Raw genomic sequence first — 22,424 nt, 5'->3', positions numbered from 1 at the left:
GAGTAGTATTTATACACACATCTCGTTCATGATATCTGCAATAATCTCTTCTCCTTTTCGGTGACTACTCCTATATATTATATTACAATGGCAAATCATCTTTCTCGACAAGAAAGAGAAGAAGAATGCTCTCAGATTTTATTCTCCATAATATTATTAATTTTTGTGATGGTCGTATTATTGTTCCCTCTTCTACAGGATCTTCTTCAGGGACAGTTTATCATATCCGGTTTCAAGTTTTCAAAATTCGAAATCGACTCGCTTATTATTAATAAAATCAACGAGTCTGGAAGTATTAGTGGAACATGACATCATCAAATTAAATGAGAGTTTGACATCATCAGATAATGTCATCCATAAAAGGAGAGCTTGACATATCAGGAATAATGATGTCAACTATACTCGATTTTTTTAATGGTCGTATTGTTCTTCCCTCCCTTACCCCCTATAGGGAGACTTTATCATATCCAATGTCAAGTTTCTAAAATTCGAAATCGACTCGCTTACTGTTTCCAACTTCAACCTCTCAGAACCTACTATTAGATCTCATTGGAACATCAACATAAATTTAACCAATTTTCATAGTGTTGATTTATCTTTCAACTCCTTTAACAATCATTTCTCGATATTTTACGAAATTCAAGAAGGTGCAATTTTGGAGTAGAAACTTACTTGGTTTGATATGAATTCAAATAAGCGTAACGTATATGTAACCCTAAACTTCTGGGGATCGCCAGACAACGTAGATGACATGATCATGAAAGCTATCAGTGAGAGTATTGCGAATAATGTTGAAAATCAAATTTAAGCACCGTCTTTTACTAAATTGGTTATGGTGGGATAAAAATCCCTACTTCAGAATCAGATGCAATGTGTAGTCGTCTATAAATTCTTCGGAGAAGATGTATGCAGATATGTTGATCAATGATTCTCAAGCATGCAAAACTGTTATATATTGAGGGGTTGGTCGGGATGAACATCATAGTTTCGAGTATTTAATTATTTTAATGTGATATATATATATATTATTTTAAATGTTGAGAACTATATTGATGATCACTCTTCCACAAAGACGCAAATATTTAGTTACAAATTATTATGCTTAAAGTTTAGTATATTAACGAGTTTTGTTTATATTAGAATACTAATATGAGATCCTATAAAGGGCCTTTGTCTAAAACCCATGAGATTTTAGAGTGACTAATTCCTTAACATGGTATCAGAGCTCAGGTCGGTGGAATATGATTAAGTTGTGTGATGAGAGGGAGTTTCATATTTAGATAAGGCCTTTCAGAATCTCATTAGCATTATCTACTTTGGTATCATAAGCACTGCAAGTAGTTCTCAATTAATTTTTTAAGTTATGTATCACATTTGAATATGTTAAGTATGGCTCATGTTAGCGTCCTTTTGTAATTTCAATTCTTCTTCGAAAATTTATGTAAACGCATTTTAAATTTCTGCATGGTAGCTTGTTAAATTAGATGCAGGCATTGTTAAATACAACCTTTTGATGTGTTTCTCTAATTCTCTTAATAAAACTTCCTTGTTATGATGAAGAAAAACATTTGAGTAATGTTCTTTTCAAACATGCTCACCATTCTAGATAACAAGGTTTTGGCCATTAAGAATCTGTGTATCTATAGTTTTGATGAATCATTAGTCTTAAAAATAAAAATGAAGATAGAGGTTGTGTTATGGTTTTCCACATTTCTTTGGTTTTCTTGTATTTCAAATGGTTTGCTTTCTCCTAAAGGTGTCAACTTTGAAAATTAAAATTTAAACTTTCTTCATCAAAGTTAGTCAAGGAAATATTTTTCTTTTCTCGTGGTTTATATAAAAATAACTATAGTGCAAGCTTTGATGGGCATTAAAACTTTCTTGGTGGATCCTCATGTTGTTCTTGATAATTGGGATGGTGATCCTGTTGATCTATGTAGCTGGACTATAGTACTTGTTCTGCTGAAAACTTGGTCATTGGCCTGTAAGTTCATATTAAATCCAGTTTAAAAGATTTATGATACGTAGTTATTGATTCTTCTTAGTATGTAAAATTTCAGTGGAACTCCTAGCCAAAAATTATCTGGCATCTTTTTTCCAGGCATTGGCAATTTAACAAATCTCCAGAGTACATAAGTATTTTATGTAAGATGTGTGTGTTCTTCTCAGTCTTTCTGATCTTATACCGACTAGGCCTGTTCAAATTATTTTACTGATTTTGTTGTGTAATATGTTGCAGACTCTTACATAACAACAACATAACTGGACTTATTCCAATAAAGCTGTGAAGGCTCAGAAATCTGCACACTCTTGATCTTTCAGATTATATATACTTCCTGCAGGAACATTGAGTCAAGTTCAATTCCTCCTACTGGGTTCATATAATAACTTGCTACAGCTTTGGTGCACTCCATCGGTGTCATACCAATTTTTTTACATAATTCTCATGAATTCACCCCCATAAATTATTCTTGTTTGAATATCGATCGGTGATCGGATCAACGGATTGTCGAGCCCACGAAATACATAATTGTAATTTTTCGAAAGGAAGCCAATTAATACCCATTAAATATGTTAAATATATAATAAGTTCAAAGAAAAATAATAGTGAGAAGATAGAATTTTGGGTATTGTAAAATTTGGTGCAAGCAATTAAGCAAGGGAAGTAATATATACACACAAATTTCGGACCGTTACTCATGTGACATGCATAAAATATATAGTCGTTGTAGTGTAAAAAGTAAAATAAAAGACACGAGACCCACTGAATGCAGCCCGTTGCAACGGCCGTTGAAAACTAAAGTTGAGGCTCCCGAATTGATGGAGTTTCAAAAATTGAAGCCATCAATCCTCATACGGTGGATACTCATTTTGGTGTGGCCCGTAAAAATGATGTTGAATCAATCTAAATACATACCCCGGTGCATGTGCTCTAATAGGGGAAAGAGTGGTCACTCGACCTCCCTTAATATTTTTTCTTGATTTTATATGTATTCATAGGGTATATATCTTTAAAAGAACCCCTTTAAAATTTATTTTTGTGGTAATAATTTTACCAGCCGGGGCAATAATATAATTATTAAGAACGAAAATAATGAGTGATGCACTTTTTTTATATATTAATAATCTTTTTTAATTGAATGTTGAGCAAAAATCTCAAATTATCATTAATTTCCACATAATGCTACAAGAAAGTGAATTCTTAGAGAGTATAAAATCGAGATTGAACATATTGCAGCCGATAAGTAACCATCACCGATTTTTTTAAAAAATTCTACGACCCCGCTTAACTCTAAAACTCCACTGGTTGCATTCCCCATGTTTGTAGTAGTCTTATCCCACCTTGACGGTTGCATTCCCCATGTTTGCGGTAGTCTTATCCCACCTTGACCTCTGATGTTTTGGTGTTGGGGTCGACATAGCATCCCAAAGAGTTTATCCACCAGTAAGCGGTGTAGCATCCGAATCAACATCTGGAGTTTCATAGATGTCACCCATCTTTTTTTTCTTCAAACCCTCCTTCATGACTGTTTGTAGCACACACAAACTTACATAAATTTATTTATTTTTTATGAAGGAGAATAAACACTACAAGAATTCCTAATTATACCAACGAAAAATGTTCACAAAACCGAGTCTGTTGGCAATTACTAATGGATTGTCAACCGAACTGAGAAGTTTGAAAAACTAACCGTATACCAAGAAACCATGATGGATTACTGGCGGATACTCCCTCCTGTCCCATAATGTATGAGCTTATTTGACTAGCACGGTTTTTAAGAAATTAATGCTTGACTTTAATGTGAACCACAAAAATGAGTTGGTGGGTGATAAAGTAAGTGTATTATATGAATGTGTGGTTGTGAGAATCTTAAATGAATGCTATAAATGGAAGGTTCATTCTTTTTGGGACGTCCAAAAAAGGAAAGTGGCTCATATAAAATGGGACAGAGGGAGTATGAGTATTTATTAATGGATATTTTCGCTTGGAAAATAGACGCCAAAAATGCCGGCCAAATTACAACAAGGAAAATGCTAATGATATGCCATCAAAATTTTGCCAACGATCTAGTAATGGAATACTAACATTTTAGAAATGGATTACCAACATTACACTAACGGAAATGCAAACTTGCTACAATCCGTTATAATTCTATATCAGTTAAAGGTATATCTATTACTATTTCATTCGTACATTCAGCTTTCATATTTAATACCAATGTACCTTTTGTACTTTTACAATGCCTTATTAATTTAGTTTTAATCCTTCTCCACGGCAGATAATATCACATTTTGTTCTTCCCCAGCATTGTTGCACCGCCATTTCACATTTTTTTTGCTATCAAGATTGTTCATCATTTCACTAACTTATATTTTAATTAGTTCTTATGTCCATAATGATATTATTTTAATATCAATGTTGTTAATACATGTTATTATTTAGCTAAATTTAACCTTTCATAAGCATTACAAATTTAGTTAGTTTCTAATAAAATGTTACATGTGTCACAAGTACATGATTGTTAGTTTATTAGCTTGTTTAGGAATCTTATAAATAACATTCTTCTCGTTATTTTGTTTATTTATAACAGAGAAATTGTAATTTTATTTACCCAATCTTAGTTGGTTTAAATTTAGTTAACATTGAATATTCTAGTTGTGAATGTTTTAATTATTGTAGGGTACTAAAAAGTTCAATAGAAATAATGATTGAATTTTGATGTATCAAAGAATTGACAGTGGAGGATACTTACTCCGGAATTTTTTAAGCGGGTTTGAAAATTTTATACAACATGTTATATCTCTTCGTCTTGAATGAGACATATTTTCAGTGTTCATGTTTCAAGTGTGAAAATCGTAAATTCTAAAATATGAAAACGGTAAAATCACACTTATTAAAGAAAGCGTTTGTAAGAATAGCAAATTCTTCGAAGATGTACCTTTCCACGTTCGGGAGACCATGTGATGTGTCTTATTTTAGTAAATTATGTTTGTAATTTTGTTTTATAATTATTAAATTTTAATATGGGTCAAAATTCTAACTTAATTTGTACATTATACTCCTAAATTTTGGATTTAATTATGTTTCATATAAATATCAACTTGTAAAAGTAATTTTTTGCTCTTATTATATTTAATATAAAAAAATATATATGTAGAATGTGGGCTTATACATTAACCGATCAATAATATATTAAAAATTTCGAATTTAATATATATATATCACTTTAGAAAAAAACAGAACCAATAAATAAGTCAATCCTAGCCATTCATATTAATTTAAAATCAAGATTTTACCTGAACATGTGCACACCTAATATTTACCGATTTTTTAGTTCGATAGGTAAATTAATAAAAGAATAAATATATAAGCTCCAAATCCAGTGTTACAGATTTTGGAAATCGGGATTATTCGGTTGAGCTACCAATTTGCGATTTATAGATTTTACCTGAACATGTGCACACCTAATATTTACCGATTTTTTAGTTCGATAGGTAAATTAATCAAAGAATAAATATATAAGCTCCAAATCCAGTGTTACAGATTTCGGAAATCGGGATTATTCGGTTGAGCTACCGATTTGCGATTTATCGGATGATTTTTAAAAAATCGGATAATTTATCGGCGATTTATCGGGAATCGGTCAAATCGGACTAATATTTTTTATCGATTTTTGAGCGATTTATCGGCGATTTTTAAAAAATCGGCCGATTTCTATGAGAGAGTCCAAATCTATAAAATCAGGATAGAATTAATCCTGTTAAACATTTCAAATTAACGGTTTCATTTTACAAAATATAAGATATGGTGATTTCATATTTAGCGAGAGCCAAGAAAGCCCAACAATTGAGGAAACACAAGACACTGTCACTCACTTAGTCATTTCATCAAGCACCTGGTGTGCACACACTTGAAACTAACAAAACACCGAACCAGAGCTTGTAAAATGGTAAACAAACCCTGGAGAATCATCCCACGACCTCTCCTGGAAACAATCCTCAACAACCACGCCAATCATCACCGTGTTCCTCGGCCTCTAATTTTCCACGGCCCGCGTGGCATCGGCAGAACAACTCTCTCTCATTCTTGAAAGTAATAGCACAAACCACTATTACTCGATGTTTATTCAACTTTTTCTAATTATATGCACGTGTTTTTTGCTTTTTTGATTTCTGTTTTATTATATATTATTATAGGGCTTATGGAGAGGTGGAATGAAGGGGCTCATGTAACAGGATATGTGGATTTAGCTGAATCAATTGAGTCGAATCACCCGAAACACGGGCATTCGCTTCCGTGGGCGTCTTGGTCGGTTTGTAGACCGCCAGGGCTTAATTATGTTACATCTCAGCTTGATGATTGTCTCGAAAATATGGCGTATGAGGGTATTAGGCTGGGTACGATTAGTTCGAATCAAATTTATACGACGATGAGTAAATGGCATAATTTGAATCACTCGGTTAAGCAGGTTTTGGGAGGGGGGAGGTTTCGGGGTTGAGGTTGTGGGAGCGGGGGGTGCGTAAGTTAAATGTTCGAGGAAATGTGGAGGAGAGAGGTGGGGTTTTGGGGGTAGGGGAGAAGGGGGGGAGTTTGAGGGTTGAGGAGGGGGAGTATTATAGGGAAGCTGTTGCGGCGTTGAGGTTGGCCAAGGAGGTTATTAAGGTGCAGCAGAAGTGGAGAGGGAATGCTGTTGGGGAGTTGAATCAGAAAGGGGGGGTTTCGAGGTCGTTGGCGAATTCGGCTACTGATTGGCCTTGTCTTTTGTTGGAACTTTTGTCTGCTGCCTCGGAACTTGATTACTTTCAGGTAAGGGTCTTGCAGATATTTTGGTATTTTTTGTATAGCATAATATAGCATAAGAAGGAATATTTAGTTGAAAAGGTATAGGTGCAATCGTAAAGTTTGAAGTAATTACCAGATTTTAAGCATGAGCTGATAAACTACAAAAATACTTAATAGTACATTTATTCGTTTTTGATTTGTAATGCTTGATCTAATTTATTGATTTTCTCTACATATTTTCTTGCCATTACTGAGTAGCCCAAATTGGTGATCAACAATATTAATGTCCTAAAGTATGCTGAATTAGTAGATGATACAACGGTCCGTGGATCGTTGTATCACGACAGTCTGATCTGGAGAATAATAGCTCTGGGTGCCAATGAAAGAATTCTCCCGGTCATTCTTTTGACGTCAGACAGGTACTTACTGTTTCTGCATACACTACCTCTGTCCCTCTCATTTCTTTACACTTTTTTTTCAATGCTCGGCACGCATTTTAAGGTACATATAAAATATGATTCCTCAATTTTTTTTTAAAATTTTCTTTTTCTGTATAAAAGTTTAAACATTAAATTTTTATTTAAAAGAAAAAATTTTAAAAAAAGAATTATAAAACTACACTTTTACGGAGCCTTAAAGTGCGTGCCGACTCCCCGTCCCCCAATGTAAAGAATTGAGGGGGACGGAGGGAGTACAATTTTGGTGTTTTCATTTGCAATTATGGTTGTTATTCGTCAATCTGTTATTTTTTACCTAGTGGCCAGTATGCTCGACTTATGACAGTTCCTTTAGTTGCTTTATATTTTTAGATTAGACTATCGAGTAGACATAATATTTGAGATATCACATATTAGGTACTATCTTAGTAAAGTTAGTAATGTTTTATTTTCGTTTTTTTTAGTTTGTTTTCACACAACACTATCCATTTGTTTCTTGATTGCCAGTTTCCTTACAAAAATCTAATTTGCACATTGCTACTCGAGGGAATTTAGGATCCTTAGGAAAAGAGTGTAAATAGAAATTGTAGAGAATAATAAATGTTGTATATTGTGTGTTGTTGCAAAGGAAACTCCTCTCATCTAGACATATAGCATATTTATAATTTATAAATGAATGCAACCCTACTATAGACGCTTTTATTATACCATTTTACTCTTTCTTCTTGTATTTCACTTATCCTAGGAACTACCAATTTATAACCTTTTTCATTACTAGAAAAGTATTGAAAGACAGAGATTAGTGCATATTGATGTCACTGCAACTTGCTTTTGCATATATAAAGATTGCAAAGAAAATTTGCACAGATCTGTGTGTCCACACTTGTGAAACTTGGAACACATTTTTCCTTTTCTTGAAGCTCTGAGGAAAACTTAATATGATAATATTCCTGTGATTCCAGTGAAAAATGAATTTATGCGAGTTTGAAGCACCTCGGTCATGGATATATAACTTGTCCCAAATGCTGGTAAACTTAATGAAGTGAAAACCTAAGATGATAATAATCCTGTGATTTCATTGAAAAAGGAATTTATGTGAGTTTGAAGCACATCGGTCATGGATATATAACTTGTCCTGAATGCTGGTAAACTTAATGAAGCGAAGCATCTGATTCATCCTACCTCTACATCATGGTTGTCATGGCGCTAAGTCGAGGCGAGTCGATGGACCTCCGGCTAGTCGGCTAGTCGACTAGTCGTGGAGTAGTCGTAGACTAGTCGACCAAAAAAAAGTAATTAAATATAATATAGCATATATATTTATATATATTATAATTTAGACTTTTAAATTTTAAGTTTCCAACATCTACCAAAATATTGTATTTAGGTCCTTATATTTTATATCCAAGGATGATGATTTGTTACAACTTTGTTATTTATTATAATTTACAGTTTAAACTTACTCTCACCGGTAAACAACTGATGGAAAACTTACAATTGTATACATACATGAATAAATATATGTATATACACACGCAAATTCGTGTATATATAAATACATACATAATATATGTATACAGTTATAACGTTATATCATATATACTTATACTATTGTACATATATGTATATATATACATATGAAGAAAAAAGAAAAAGAAGCTTACTGTAAATTAGGGTTGAAGAAGATCTGAAAAGTGGAAAAGGTCTGAAGAGCATCTGTTTGGGCTGGGTTTTTATCATTTGATTAGAAATTAGGGCTGAATTTTCTGTTAAAATGGTTTTCAACCAGATTGCAACCAGATTTGGGTCTTTAAAATGAATTAGTCGATAACCTGGAACGACTAGTCGACCGGACTAGTCGACCAGTCAGTCGACTAGTCGCCCGAAATATCCAATTTTCTCCAGTCGACAAGTTCAGTCGACTTCTCATTCTCGACTGCTCGTCTAGTCGACTAGTCGAGCGCCGTGACAACCATGCTCTACATGCATTTCTCGTGTGCTAAATCTACCATTCCAATTTTATCATCTAAACATCACAATTGTTGTGAGGTGCTTCTACCTGTAACATGAACCACACTGCTAATACAATTTTGGTTGCAATATTTAATTATATGTTACTGTTATTTTCAAGATTGACATTATTCGAATAGAACTGACTTAACAATGTAACTTGATTACTTGAACATGAAACACTAAATAATACCTTTGCTCAGCGAAGATACTGGGTAGCTGCTGGTCTAAGAAGCTTTCCAGCATTTTTTCCCCTTTAAGCTAAAATAAAAGCCAACCTAAATAGTTGTTAAGCTTTATAACTAAACCTCGTGAATGAAAGCATGAATTCACATTGTCACTACTTATAGAAAGATCTATCTGATAGAAAAGTGTTTCTTATGTGCCAGAGTTTTACTTTATACGTAATTATTTCACAAGCTCAGAATAACTGGTGGTAATTCTGTCACCTAGATTGTCAATGTGCATAGTGCATGCCATACATATAGCATTAATATCTGGTATACGTATTATTCATGTTTTTTAATTTTAAATTGTTATATTGTGTGATTCTTTTAATTCATTTTGTTTACAATTATAAACATTGTTTGTATTCATTAATGTTCTGCAGCTATTATTCCTACCGAGCTTTTATGGATTTTGGGTTTCCAGATATTTTTATCTCTCGAGAGGTAATCAAGTGAAATTTAAGTTATGAACCAGTATCTTTTGCGTTTATCTTGAGGCCATGTAATCACTATTTTCTCTCCCGGCTGTAATTATAAAGTGAAAAGGCCTAATTTAGTGTGGTCCTTTTTAAGGCCGAAGTAGTTCCTTCCTCTTGAACGTTGCTTTCCCACATAGTTGATGTTTTCTCAATGGTTTTCATACATCATTTACATGAAATCAGGCCATCATATTCTCATGTTTTTTAATGTACTTGATATTATTTAATAAAGTTGCACGTGCATGTTTTGCTGGCCATGTGGAGTTATAGTCTGTTATGATATGTTATTTAAAATTTGAATATCTTAGCGTATCTGACCTTTTTCAACTTGCAGACCTTTGGATGGACTCCTCAAGAGGGTAAACTGCATATGGTTAATGATTATTTCAGTCCTGCTGAGGTGGGCTCAATTTTATAGACTAATATGACAATTTAAAGGCGTGATTCCTTTTTACAGTCTATGAAGAGCTAATTTGAACTTTGACGTTATATCTTTAAATTGTAGTGGAATGTGATTGTTGAGGTTCTAGGGCCAAACCCACGGCATCTGTTTGAGCTATATGCACTTCAACAAAGCAACTATTACCAAAAGTACGTATTACTGAATGAGATTTTTTTTTTAACTCACACACTCACTTTACCTTCGACAAGACTTAAACCCTCGAAATCCTGTAAATGGGGTGATGGCACTGTCTGTAGAGCATGAGCTCTCTGCTGAAGTTCATTTTCATAGATGATTTTGTTCTGGTCGAGAAGATATAAATTATTTTATTTTAACTGCACAAGAAATTTCAAATATGATCAGGATCTTTTAGGCTAATTTGTTGTTATTGGCTGATGCAAGATCCATCACTTTCTTCTTTTTGGTATAGATCAATTTAGAAATTTAAACACATGCACCTTGCTTTAACCGGTGTTCAAACCCGCAACCTATTATTAATAATAGGTGAGGGGTATCCTCTAGGCTAAGCCTTGTGAATTATAATCCGGACTTCTTGAATTAGTTGAGCAGTTATGCAGTTAAGCCATTGTTCGTCCTGTTAACTGTTCTTATCCTTGGGAGTCATTTACATTCCCTGTCAATGATAATGCAGGATCATGGAAGATAGGAGCAGTTCATTTGAGGACATTGTAGATGCATATTTGGCGTATTTGCAAGTATGAATCTTGACCTGCAGTTCTCTCTTATACTTAGCAGTAAAATTTTGATAATGTTTCTATTGTCAAGTGTAAGGAATAGCTTCTTCATATATTAAATAACTGTTTTTTACAAAATTTCTTGTTTTTCTGCTTTTGCTTCGTGAAACTTTTGTGATGTATCTACGACTTTTTGTCCTTTCCTGTTGACCAAAATACATATGCGCACACGCGTATATATGATACATCATAATGAAAATATATCTTTAAACTTGACCTAGAAGATTCATTTGTCATTTATGTTTCTGGTGAGTTTTATTAGACAACAGTGGTGAATCCTGCCATGGATAAAGCATTGTCACTCTTGCAAAAGTTTGCTATTGATGCACGGAGTGGAAAGATTTCAAAAGATAGACTACGGTTTGGAGCCCCTTGGAGACACCCTCCACCTGCAAGCAACACTGAGTTGCTATCACAGTAGGCCAAGCTTCAACTACTAGACATTGTTCAGTCTCTAGTTAGTACAGAGTTTGGGGTAACTTTTCTTCACGATTTCAACGTTATAATTTTTAGTTACTTTCTTTTTTCTCCTTACAATATGTAGTATACTCGTGCATTCTTTTTATTTCTTTATTTTTGTGAGAATTAAGTATTTACTTAAAAATAAATGTCTGACACTTATATACCATCTTCTCATACAAGTTAATAGTCTTTGTACCCCCTTTTTTTAGTTCTTTATAGTTTTAACCACTGAAGACACTACAGTTCATAAAATTAGTATTTATTGGTTATAGTTTCATTGTTAGAATCATTGAGAATAGTTCAAATTATCGTTTAAAAATGGTCAAGTTGACTTCAGAAAAGTCGCAAAACTAAAGTTATGGTGATGGATAGAGTAGTGTGTTTTCAGTCCTAAATTTCCCATACAAGTAGGAAGCTTAGTTACTTGAATCCAATCTGGCTCAATGCCTCAAGTAACATATCTTTCCTATCTCAAGCAGTGATAGAGATTATTATAAAAGCAGTAGCTTACATATGCAAGTAAACAGCCAGTCAGCTCCTGAAAATATCCTTTGATGTCAATAAATAAATAGGAATGCAGGATCAAAACTCAGTGTAGAATGAGCATAGTACTATTAAGATCTTCACACGTAGTTGTTTAGTAACAAATCTCTATTATTTGTTTAAATCTGTTACAGATAAACTATCTGGCTGACTGTAGCCTAGAGATTTTGGACGATCCTTCAGCTCTTGCATTAGTAGAGGTATGTGTCTTTTCTTTTCTCCCTATGCTTTCTAGTCCTCAAGTTTAGATTAATAGGTGTGACTTTCTGGTATCAATATTTCTTAGGTTGGCTTGCTTTATGCCCAGCGAGATCCATCCATCATTCGCCCTCTATCTCGCGGTATTCAGAGATGTCTTGTGAGATGGTAATACTGTTGTATCTGTATATCTGGATACCATGTTTAAAGCAGCAAGGAATATGTGCCAAGTAATATCGTTATGTGATACAATCACAGGCTTGTCCAGGAAAGACTGCAGATGAGCTTTGGGGGTTCACTCCGCTATATGTGGCAGCGTACTATGAGAGGCCGTAGCTTCCGTCATTTGATGTTACAAATAGGCTATAAGTAGAGCTCTAGGTAAGTGCATCATCAATTGAAGTAAATAATATCTGTTCGTATTATTTCAATTGTTCACTCAATAGGCTTTCTTTTGATTCTTACTTCCACAAACTTCTTTTGTGATGATTAATTCTACTCCAGGTTATTTTTTAAAAAACACGACTCGTTTTTGTCAAAATATGCATTCTGCAAGGTGAATTTTGTTGTATTTATGCAAGGTAATCAAAATAAGTAGTGCCTGTAGCGGTGATGCATGCATCTTTCCTCATATTTCTTTTTTTTGCTTATTATGCGGTTGCAAGGTTACTCTTACCTTGTACCTCATGATAGTTTTGATGTTCTTCTTGATTAATTTTGCAAAGCAGATACAAGGCAGAATTTATGGCGATTCTCATCAAAAAAAATATTGATACCGTAAGATCTTGAGCCCTGCATCTTTTTTTTTTTTTTTTTTTATTTTTGTAATGGTGCTCACAAATATATATATGACTATGTCTTCATGCTTTGAACTTTTCATATTTTCTCAGGTACATGGTACTTTGCAAGTTAGCATAGATACCATTAAACTCCAGTCAGTAACATAGTAACTAGTATTTATTCTGTTTGTAAAGTGTTTGTTTTTTTAAAAAAAAATTGAAATGAACGCAATATCTGCTGATTCTTGGAGTTATGAGAAGTCCATTTTATATTCTTTTCATGCAAGTCATGCACTTGATTATAGAAATCTTTCTAGTCAGTATTTCAAAAATATCATGTTAACCTTCAAACTTGAAAAATAGTTCTAGGCTATTAACTAGGTAATCATTCCCTAGTAAAAAAATATAAGCTATGTGGTCATTGGGGGATGCATCATGCCTTTTACTATGAAAACGTTGAGTTGCTCATATGCTACTATAATATTCATCAGAATTTCCTATCCGGTATGTTTTATGTATCTACTGACATCACTCTATATGTTATGTTTTAGATTTTGGCAGTCATCTGTATACCCCCAGCTCCAATTTCTCCAACATCATTATAATACTAAAGGGACGCGATCTGTAATTATAACTAGAGTATATTGTACCTGTCATTTTTGTGAAGAAAGCTTTTGGATTCCGAAGACTAAGAAGGCACCCTATATATAGGGACTCTCCACCGTTATTAATTTAGGGAGATGTCGCAATAATTTTCTAATCATTCTGCCAGCAACAGCTTTAAACAACAGTTGGAAATTGGACATAAGAGAAAGGTAATAGCTCTTGATCTTCACAGAAAACATAATGTAACAATTATCTTTTTTAGCTTATTTGAATATGAAAATGTGATAGGATGAAACCACAAGTAGGAATTTCGAAACTGTGCACCCCCAGTAGCGTACATGCTTAGTATATGTTCAACTTCACGCTTAGACATGCTTTTTTAATTTAAGCATATTTTTTGGATACTGTGTTGATAATGAGAGAAAGATAACAAAAACTACAGTTTGCGGATGCTTGATAAACTATATATGTATATCAGTTCATGGCTCAAATACGAAGCACTGATTCTTTTCTTCTAAACGATACTTGGTATGTCTGGTAGAAAATGTCCTGTAGAAGGGTGAAAATGAGACGTGAGTAGATTTTATCCTTGGTAGAATATAAAGTCATTTGTTTGAGCACAGAGATTTTTTTTTCATGTGTTTAACTGTAAGAGTAAAATTTTCGTATAAATGTCAAGCACATCCAGTTTGACATGGAATTTAGGACATGACAAGGAGTCACGACATTGGCAGGACGGGATGTAAGGACAGGAAGAGTAAGAGATCGTCTTAGACAACATTAGCAGAAGAAGTCGACGCCTGGGAGTAGGACTCAGTCTAGCAGCTTCCGGATAAATAGGAAAAAGAATAGGAATGCTTATCTCCATGATTAACAGCATCGGTTTGAATGAGAGAAAAAAGAGGGGAGGTTGGAGAAAAAGGAGAGCAAACAAGATACGAGGATGAGTATGATCAACACGAAGACACATAGTGACAAAATTCAATCTCTTGTAATACATTTTCAAAAGATTAGTGGATCATATTTCGGTTGGTCATAGAATCCCACCCGCGGTTTTTCCCGTTCTCGGGTTTTCCGCGTCACCAATCTCGAGTGTCATAATAGTGTATTTTATGTTAGTTTATTCGTATTACCTTAGATCAACGATAATCGATTCTTAGCATTTAACCACCAAAATTTCGGTAAAAACAAATCTCATGCCACACTAACATGTAATAGTAAATATCACCGCTGCCTTGTGGGAGATCTCAAGTTCGAGTACTCAGATTCGAAATATTCTCATTATCTGAAATATTGTGACGAAGTTATATTATATCATGGGTCAAATATGCGACAAGATTCTTACTTAGTATACAGTTTTAGTCACCATAAAAAAATCTCATTATCTGAAATATTGTGATGAAGTTATATTATATCATGGGTCAAATATGCAACAAGATTCTTACTTAGTACACGTTTTAGTCACCATAAAAAAATTAACATCTGATTCAAGATAAACAAGTGATATATAAGCAGGAGGTTGATGATTATTTATAGTAATACCAATACCATTACAAACGACAATTTTCATTATACCAATACCAAATAGCAATACCAATACCATTACAAATATTTAAATTAAATAAACGGGGTGGGAGGACTCAAACCCGAGTCCCTCCCTAAACCGAGATCTGATACCATGTTAAGTAACCAATTACTCTAAAATCTTAAGGTGTCAGAAAAAGACCCCAACAGTATCTTATACTCTTCAACAATATTATGGTAAGCTAGTAATATCAAAATTGGTAGTATTAGTCATCCTCTTGTTTGGCACCGGATAATGACATTTCATATCCTTAGCTGAGTGTAATCCTTTGTATTTTTCTTCATGAACAAGAGTTCAACCACCGCAACCAACCCTGCTGTACTCGACCAATTTGTTGCATGTTACTTGACCAGATTAATATCTTCTGCATGAATCAAACAGCATATATCAGACAGGGGGTGGCCTTTGCTATAGGCGGATAAGACCTGTGCATAGGAAATTCTTGTTAGGGTCCCGAAATTTGATTTCGACTTAGACCTATCAAACGGTCTCTTCCGGCACCTTATCTTCTCAGTTCCCACCATTCAGCCCTTGCTTATTAATTTCATAGAATACAAAGTCGAAAGCAAATATGGGTTCCAAAATCTGGCTACTACTTGGTCTGTCTATTGCTTCTGCTCTATTCATTAGTTCAGGGGTTGCAGCTAGAAATTTAGCTGAATTTACTTCAAAGAGTTAGTCTCTATAACTACGTCCTTATATTAGTTTCTTCGTGCTTTTCTCCATCTAACTTAATTATGCGTTTAAGTACTTAACTACTCTCGAGTTGGTGGCTAATATTTGTAATGTTTTTACCACCCCTAAGTAGCAGCTGATGGAGGTAGTTTAGACAGTGCCAGTGATTACCATGTAGGAGGAAGCTGCAGCAATAGTGGAGGAGGCAGTCACCATGGAAGAGGCCGTTGCTGCTATCACTACTGCCATGGTAGGTGTTGTTCTACAGCTGAAGCTCAAGCACTTGAGGCCGCTCAAGTTAAGCCTCAGAATTAGAGGACTGCATGGGTCCTTTCAAAGATGAGACTTCTGGGGCATCTGATGCAAGATCTATCGAAAAATAAGCATCTATGTGAATAAACATTTTGTGCCTGTGGTTTCTTGCAGGCTGCTGCTGTCGAATTTCCTATGTTTTCTTTTCTCTATATTTCTGTTTTCTAATTTTGTTTTCGCTACCTAGAAATATGTGACATAAGTACATAATTGTCTAAGAAATACAGTCCAGAGTTTTGAAAAAAAAAAGGGAAGGAAGAAGGAATCTAAAGAAAGATCATTGTCTAGTAATTGAAGCTTGAAAAAGATTCCTTTCAGCAGTTGCTTCTTTCACAAGGTACATAGACCAGTGCGATGTTTCAGTGACTGGGACCAAATGAAGCCTGCGAGATCAGGCCAAGGTTTCCGCTGAAAAGATCTATGTCCCAACTCTCAAGGTACGTAGACGAGTGATATACATTTCTCTAACTTTTTATGTGGAAAATTTATTGATAAAACTTGCTAGATGAGACGTAGATAGTGTGACATTTCAGTGACCGGAAGCAAATGATCCACGTTCTACAAGACCAGGTTCAAGCCTTTCACCAAGTGGATGTTAGACAGCTTCACTAAATCCAACTTTTTTCTTATCTTCCTCCCCCATAATTTGTGTATCTGTTAGGGTCCATGGTTACGTGAGGTCAACTACGTTGTCTTAAGTTCTTTGATGGAATCAAACAACTAATATATCTAGAATTTAACAAGTATTGAAATTCTAGCTGCAGAATTGTCTATAATTTGTGTCGATAATTTCTTTTTAAGTTCTTACAGGACTAAAAAGTATTTCAGTATTATCAGAAGAGTTCATACAGAGCTTTTTGATTATCTGCCATGGCAGCGCCAAAGAGCTTTATCTTCTTAATGTTATTGTTTCTATACTCTCTTCATGTCATTACTATATCCTATTCTATCTCTACTACTACGTTGTGCCATGATCCCGAGAGGTCTGCTCTTTTACATTTTAAGCAAAGCCTTATTGCCTCTTCTAATTCATCTGATTACTTGAAGATGGTATCTTGGAAAGCTAATAGCAGCAGTGATTGCTGTTCGTGGGACGGGGTTGAGTGTGACGATGCTACCGGTTATGTTATTGGTCTTGACCTCAGTAGCAGTCTAATAACTGGCACTCTTCACTCCAATAGCACCTTGTTTAGCCTTGTTCACCTCCAGAACCTGAACCTTGCAGAGAACAACTTTATGGACTCTTCTATCCCACCTGAGATCTCCCATCTTTCGAGTTTATCTTCCATAAACCTCTCGTACTCTTCATTTTCTGGCCAAATTCCACTCGAGTTGTCAGGAATGTCCAAACTGACTTCTCTTGATCTGTCATTCAATTATTTGAATGGAGACTTTCCCATTTCCATTTTCAGTCTACCAGGCTTGCTTGTTCTTAATGTGAGTGACAATCAGAATCTCAGTGGCTACTTTCCAGAGTTTAACAACACAAGCCCCCTGAGAAAACTGGATATTGCTTTCACATATTTCTCTGGTAACATGCCTGCCTCGATCGGAAATCTGCAGTCACTGACTAAGTTGCGACTTAGAAATTGCTATTTTACAGGATCAATTCCAGCCTCAGTTGGTAACCTGACACAACTCACTTATTTATCAGTTGGATCTAACATGTTCAATAGTCCAGGTGATCTTTCTTGGCTTCACAAGCTAACTAAGCTTACTCTGTTGCACCTCCAGGATAGCAATATACATGGTGGCATCCCACCATCTCTTGCAAACCTAACCCAACTTACTCGTCTTGACCTCCATAATAATTCCTTTGTTGGCGAGATACCGTTGTGGCTGCTGAACATGACCCAATTCACCGAACTAGATTTGAGCTATAATGCACTAACAGGTCAAGTTCCTCCCTCATTTTCTCAACAAAAAAGCCTGGAATTTCTTTCTCTTACGGAAAATAACTTTACTGGCACGGTAGAGGCCGACATTTTTCTGAATTCTAAGAACCTTAACGTTCTTGATCTATCCAGATGCAATATAAAGCTGTTTGTCCCCCATGACATTGACTTCACTCTTCCAAAGCTTGAATATTTATATTTGAGTTACTGTAACTTAACGGAGTTTCCATACTTTCTGCAGTTCCAGATTAAACTAAGGTTTCTTCAACTGGAGGGAAACAACATTCATGGCAATATACCACAATGGATTTGGACTGCAAGTAATGCTTTGGAGGTAATTAGCATTTCTGATAACTACCTAACAGGAATTGAACATAATCCGGTTACTATTCGAAGTAAGAGTTTAAGATTCATAGACATAAGCAATAATATGCTACAAGGGAATCTCCCAGTTCCACCAACAAATACAATTTTGTACTCGGTGAATAACAACAGATTAACCGGAGATATTTCACCCTTGATATGTGCTGTCATGTCTCTTAAAGTACTAGATTTGTCGAATAACAGCATGAGTGGACCAATTCCGCAGTGCCTTGCCAATTCTCTGGAAGCCCTCGTTCTCCAAGACAACAACTTTTCTGGTACAGTTCCTCAAATATACCCGAAAGAATGCAACTTGAAGGTGATGGACTTGAGTCGAAACCAGTTAACAGGGGTAGTTCCAAAATCGTTGTCAAATTGTAAAATGTTAAAGATATTGGATCTGTCAAATAACCGGATGAAACAAACTTTCCCTACTTGGTTGGGGAGTCTTCTACAGCTACAAGTTCTGCTTCTGCATTCCAACATGTTTCATGGTGCAATTGGAAGTCCGAGGATTCCATCAGAGTTTCCAATGTTGTGCATTATAAATCTGTCTCATAACTCTTTCTCTGGTGCTTTGCCTGTGGATTACATCCAGACTTGGAATGCAATGAAAGTTTTCCGTACAGACGTGGAACCATATATACAGACAAATTTGAGCTTTGCATGGATTATTGGCGACTACACTTTCGAATACGATTTCCCATATTACAGCTCAATTATTCTTACCAACAAAGGCGTAGAGACGGAGTACGAAAAGATTTTAAATATTTTCACTGCTATAGTCCTTTCAAGTAACAAATTCACAGGGCAGATTCCAGAAACTCTTGGAAATCTCGAGGCTCTCCAGTTGCTCGACCTTTCAAACAATGATCTTACGGGTCCAATTCCTCCATCACTCGGAAACCTTTCACAGCTTGAATCATTGGACCTTTCACAGAACAAGCTCTCAGGAGTCATCCCTCAACAGTTAGCAGCACAACTCAATTTTCTCGAGTTCTTTAATGTGTCTCACAACCTCCTAAGTGGTCACATACCACAAGGCCCGCAATTCAAAACATTTGACAACAATTCTTACACCGGAAACTCTGGACTTTGTGGATTTCCATTACCTAAGAATTGTGTAACCGTGCAGTCACCACCTGATGAAAACGTGGATGATACTGATGAAGATATGTTTCCAAGTGGATTTGATTGGTTATTCATATTAGGAGGACTCATGAGTGGGCTTGTTGTTGGCTTTGTTATGGGAGACATTTTCACAGATAGACACCCCTGGCTAATTCAGGGGATTGTGCAGAGATCCAGAAGGACACAAAACAAACCGAGGATGCAGAAGAGGTAGATCATTGGGGCTTTTTAAGTTGTCGTCATAAAATTACATGTACTTGTATTCATTTTGTTCAGTCATTTCTTTGGTGTCTTCTAGACTTCTACTATAACAATTTGACGTCTAGGAACTTCAACACCAGTTCATCTTTTCCACACAGCCTAAGCACTTTTAAAGATCAGTTAATATTAGAATAACAATATAAAAACCTGAAAATGGTCTTCCTCTGACATCTTAAGGTTTTAGAATGACTGGTTAGTCGTTAGTAAAAGAATTACGAGCTAGGGGTGTTCATGGGTTCGTCAACCCGATCAAACCGACCCAACCCAACCTTCTTTTAGGCCGATTAAACCATTTTAAAATAACCCGATCCATAGTTGGGTTAAAAAAAATTCAAACCGCATTAAATGGTTTGGGTACGGGTTCAAGATTTTTTCAGCCAACCCAACCCAACCCGATTTAACTTAATCCTCGTTCGATATTTTAAATATAATCTATATAGTATATGCAATTGTACATTATACAATATAAATATTTTTATTTATAGTTATATTTCGTGTATATGCATATGATTTATGACATGATATACATTACTAAAATTTCAATTTAATCATATTTAAAAAATAGTACTATAATCGTAAATTTTATTATTCGAAATTAACAATTATATATAGCAGTGAAACTTTTTTTATATAATCATTCAACCCGTTCAAACCAACCCAACCCGACCCAAACCGATGTACGATGGGTAGGGTTGGGTTACGATTTTATATTTTACGGGTTGGGTCAAAAAAATTAAACCGATTTAATTGGATTGGGTCATAAAAAAGCCTCCAATCCGGCCAACCCGACCCATGAACACCCCTAACGAGCAATACCTTGATCTAGCATCTCCACTTCTTGCATGCATGTTGCCAAATTAAAATTTTCAAAATATCTCAAGTTTTGACCCTACTCAATTGTTTTTCTGGCAACACTCCTCTCTGGTTGCATGCAAATTGACAAGATACCATTTCAATCTTGTAGACATCAACTTCATCGGTTCCCTTCGCCTGTCATAATCTTATGCCACACACTAAGATGTAGATCTTTATATAATTTCCATACATTTCTCAGACGCCCCTGTCTACTGGCAACTTGATATAATATCTACTTATAATATCTTGTGTACAACACTCAACCACGCCTATAAATAGAATCTGAAACCATTTCATTTCACAGAATACCAAGTTGAAGGAAATATGGGTTCTAAAATAGTCCTCTTACTTGGTCTGTCAATTGCTTTTGTTCTGCTCATTAGTTCAGAAGTTGCAGCTAGAGACCTAGCCAAAACTACTCAGAAGAGTAAGTCTTTTGTTTAGTACGTTTTGTCTTTATTTAATTTCTCCGTCTACTACATTATAAGATTAATTGCTACAACACACTCACGCACGTATCCTGTCTTTAACAAGATTTGAATCGTGCTCCAGCAGCTGAGGGAGCTAGTTTGGACGGTGGCGGATACCGTTATGGACAAGTCAGTGGAAGCCGCAAAAATAGGGAACTAGAAGGACATGGAACTTTGGAAGGAGAAAAAGTGCAAAGCAACTGCTCTTCCTTCTGCCGACGCATCTATAGCAGGTGTTGTTCTGCAGCTGAAGCACAAGCACTCAAGGACACTCAAGTTAAGCCACATAACTAGAGGACTGCATGTTGATACTTGGAGGACTAGTAAGTGGGCTGCAGTACTCCCACCCACCCTTCCTCCTGTTAGAATATATATATATATATATATATATAATATATATTACTCCCTCCGTCCCTAAAAACGTTTCTTATTCGTGTTGGACACGTTTGCCAATGCACACTTTTGATCGTTAATATCTTTAAATTCGTATTAGTATTAAATATAAAAATTTTACTGTATTAAAGTACTCATAAATACGAATTCAACGAGATCACTCATGACTATGTTTGATATTATAGATTAGACGTAAATTAGTAGTCAATCGCTTACCGTGAACAGTACCGAAAGTCAAAAAAGGAAACGTATATTGGGACGAAGGGAGTATTATATTATATATATTAGGGTATTTTCGGTATTTAGCTTATATTGTTTTTCTATATAAGTTCGGACATGTATTATAAATTATGTGTTGATTGTAATAATATTTTACGTTCGTATTATATCTCTAAAGTTAACATGGTATCAAAGCTTGGTTTCTGAGTGATCGTGGAAGTTAAGTTGAATCATTAAATAGATAGAGTTACGTTACAACAACGAGATGATCGACGAAGACCATAAATAGATTTACGAAGTCTGTAGACATAACTTGGTTGATGCGGAAGTCCTGGAAGAGGTGTCATGTAAACTTCCTCAAAAATTTACCCAAAAACAAATCCGTGCGGGCCTGACCCAAAGCGGACAATATCATACTAGTGTGGAGTTACGACTTGCTCGTGGCCCAACAAATAATTTTCTATAATTCTAATTATCTGCGGTCTTAATTTACCTTCATCTTAACTTATCTTCGACCTTTCAGCTATGAAATCACACTACTCC

The 22,424-nt window shown here is 35.2% G+C and overlaps 2 protein-coding genes and 1 pseudogene across 5 annotated transcripts; all 3 read left to right on the top strand.

Moving 5' to 3' along the window:
• Positions 1 to 6,592: 6,592 nt before the first annotated feature.
• LOC141696424 (uncharacterized) lies at positions 6,593 to 14,871 on the top strand (annotated as a pseudogene).
• Positions 14,872 to 16,307: 1,436 nt separating this feature from the next.
• On the top strand, positions 16,308 to 22,048 carry LOC141697428 (receptor-like protein 6). 4 transcript variants are annotated; one of them, XM_074501813.1, is made up of 4 exons: positions 16,308 to 16,731; positions 16,815 to 19,893; positions 21,104 to 21,226; positions 21,334 to 22,048. In XM_074501813.1, the coding sequence occupies exons 2-3, from the start codon at positions 17,165 to 17,167 to the stop codon at positions 21,114 to 21,116; spliced, it is 2,742 nt and encodes a 913-aa protein (XP_074357914.1). In that variant the 5' UTR covers positions 16,308 to 16,731; positions 16,815 to 17,164; the 3' UTR covers positions 21,117 to 21,226; positions 21,334 to 22,048. The 4 variants fall into 4 exon arrangements, with proteins under 4 accessions (XP_074357914.1, XP_074357917.1, XP_074357916.1 ...); XM_074501816.1 differs by lacking the exon at positions 16,308 to 16,731 and having other exon boundaries at positions 16,742 to 18,523; positions 18,779 to 19,893; XM_074501815.1 differs by lacking the exon at positions 16,308 to 16,731 and having other exon boundaries at positions 16,742 to 19,893; positions 21,355 to 22,048.
• Positions 21,124 to 21,563, top strand: LOC141696423 (glycine-rich protein DC7.1-like). The gene is made up of 2 exons (XM_074500565.1): positions 21,124 to 21,226; positions 21,334 to 21,563. Exons 1-2 carry the CDS (start codon positions 21,124 to 21,126, stop codon positions 21,561 to 21,563), a joined length of 333 nt encoding a protein of 110 aa, XP_074356666.1.
• Positions 22,049 to 22,424: the final 376 nt, after the last annotated feature.

This window comes from Apium graveolens, chromosome 11 (genome assembly GCF_009905375.1).
Source record: "Apium graveolens cultivar Ventura chromosome 11, ASM990537v1, whole genome shotgun sequence".
NCBI lineage: Eukaryota > Viridiplantae > Streptophyta > Magnoliopsida > Apiales > Apiaceae > Apium > Apium graveolens.
This window is presented reverse-complemented; position numbering and strand designations above follow the sequence as displayed.

Bases quoted from the DNA above. Each gene is read 5' to 3' on its own strand.
- LOC141697428 (XM_074501813.1), top strand. From the start codon at position 17,165: ATGGCAGCGCCAAAGAGCTTTATCTTCTTAATGTTATTGTTTCTATAC.
- LOC141696423 (XM_074500565.1), top strand. From the start codon at position 21,124: ATGGGTTCTAAAATAGTCCTCTTACTTGGTCTGTCAATTGCTTTTGTT. The intron at 21,227-21,333 runs GTAAGTCTTTTG...GTCTTTAACAAG, and splicing joins AGCCAAAACTACTCAGAAGA to ATTTGAATCGTGCTCCAGCA.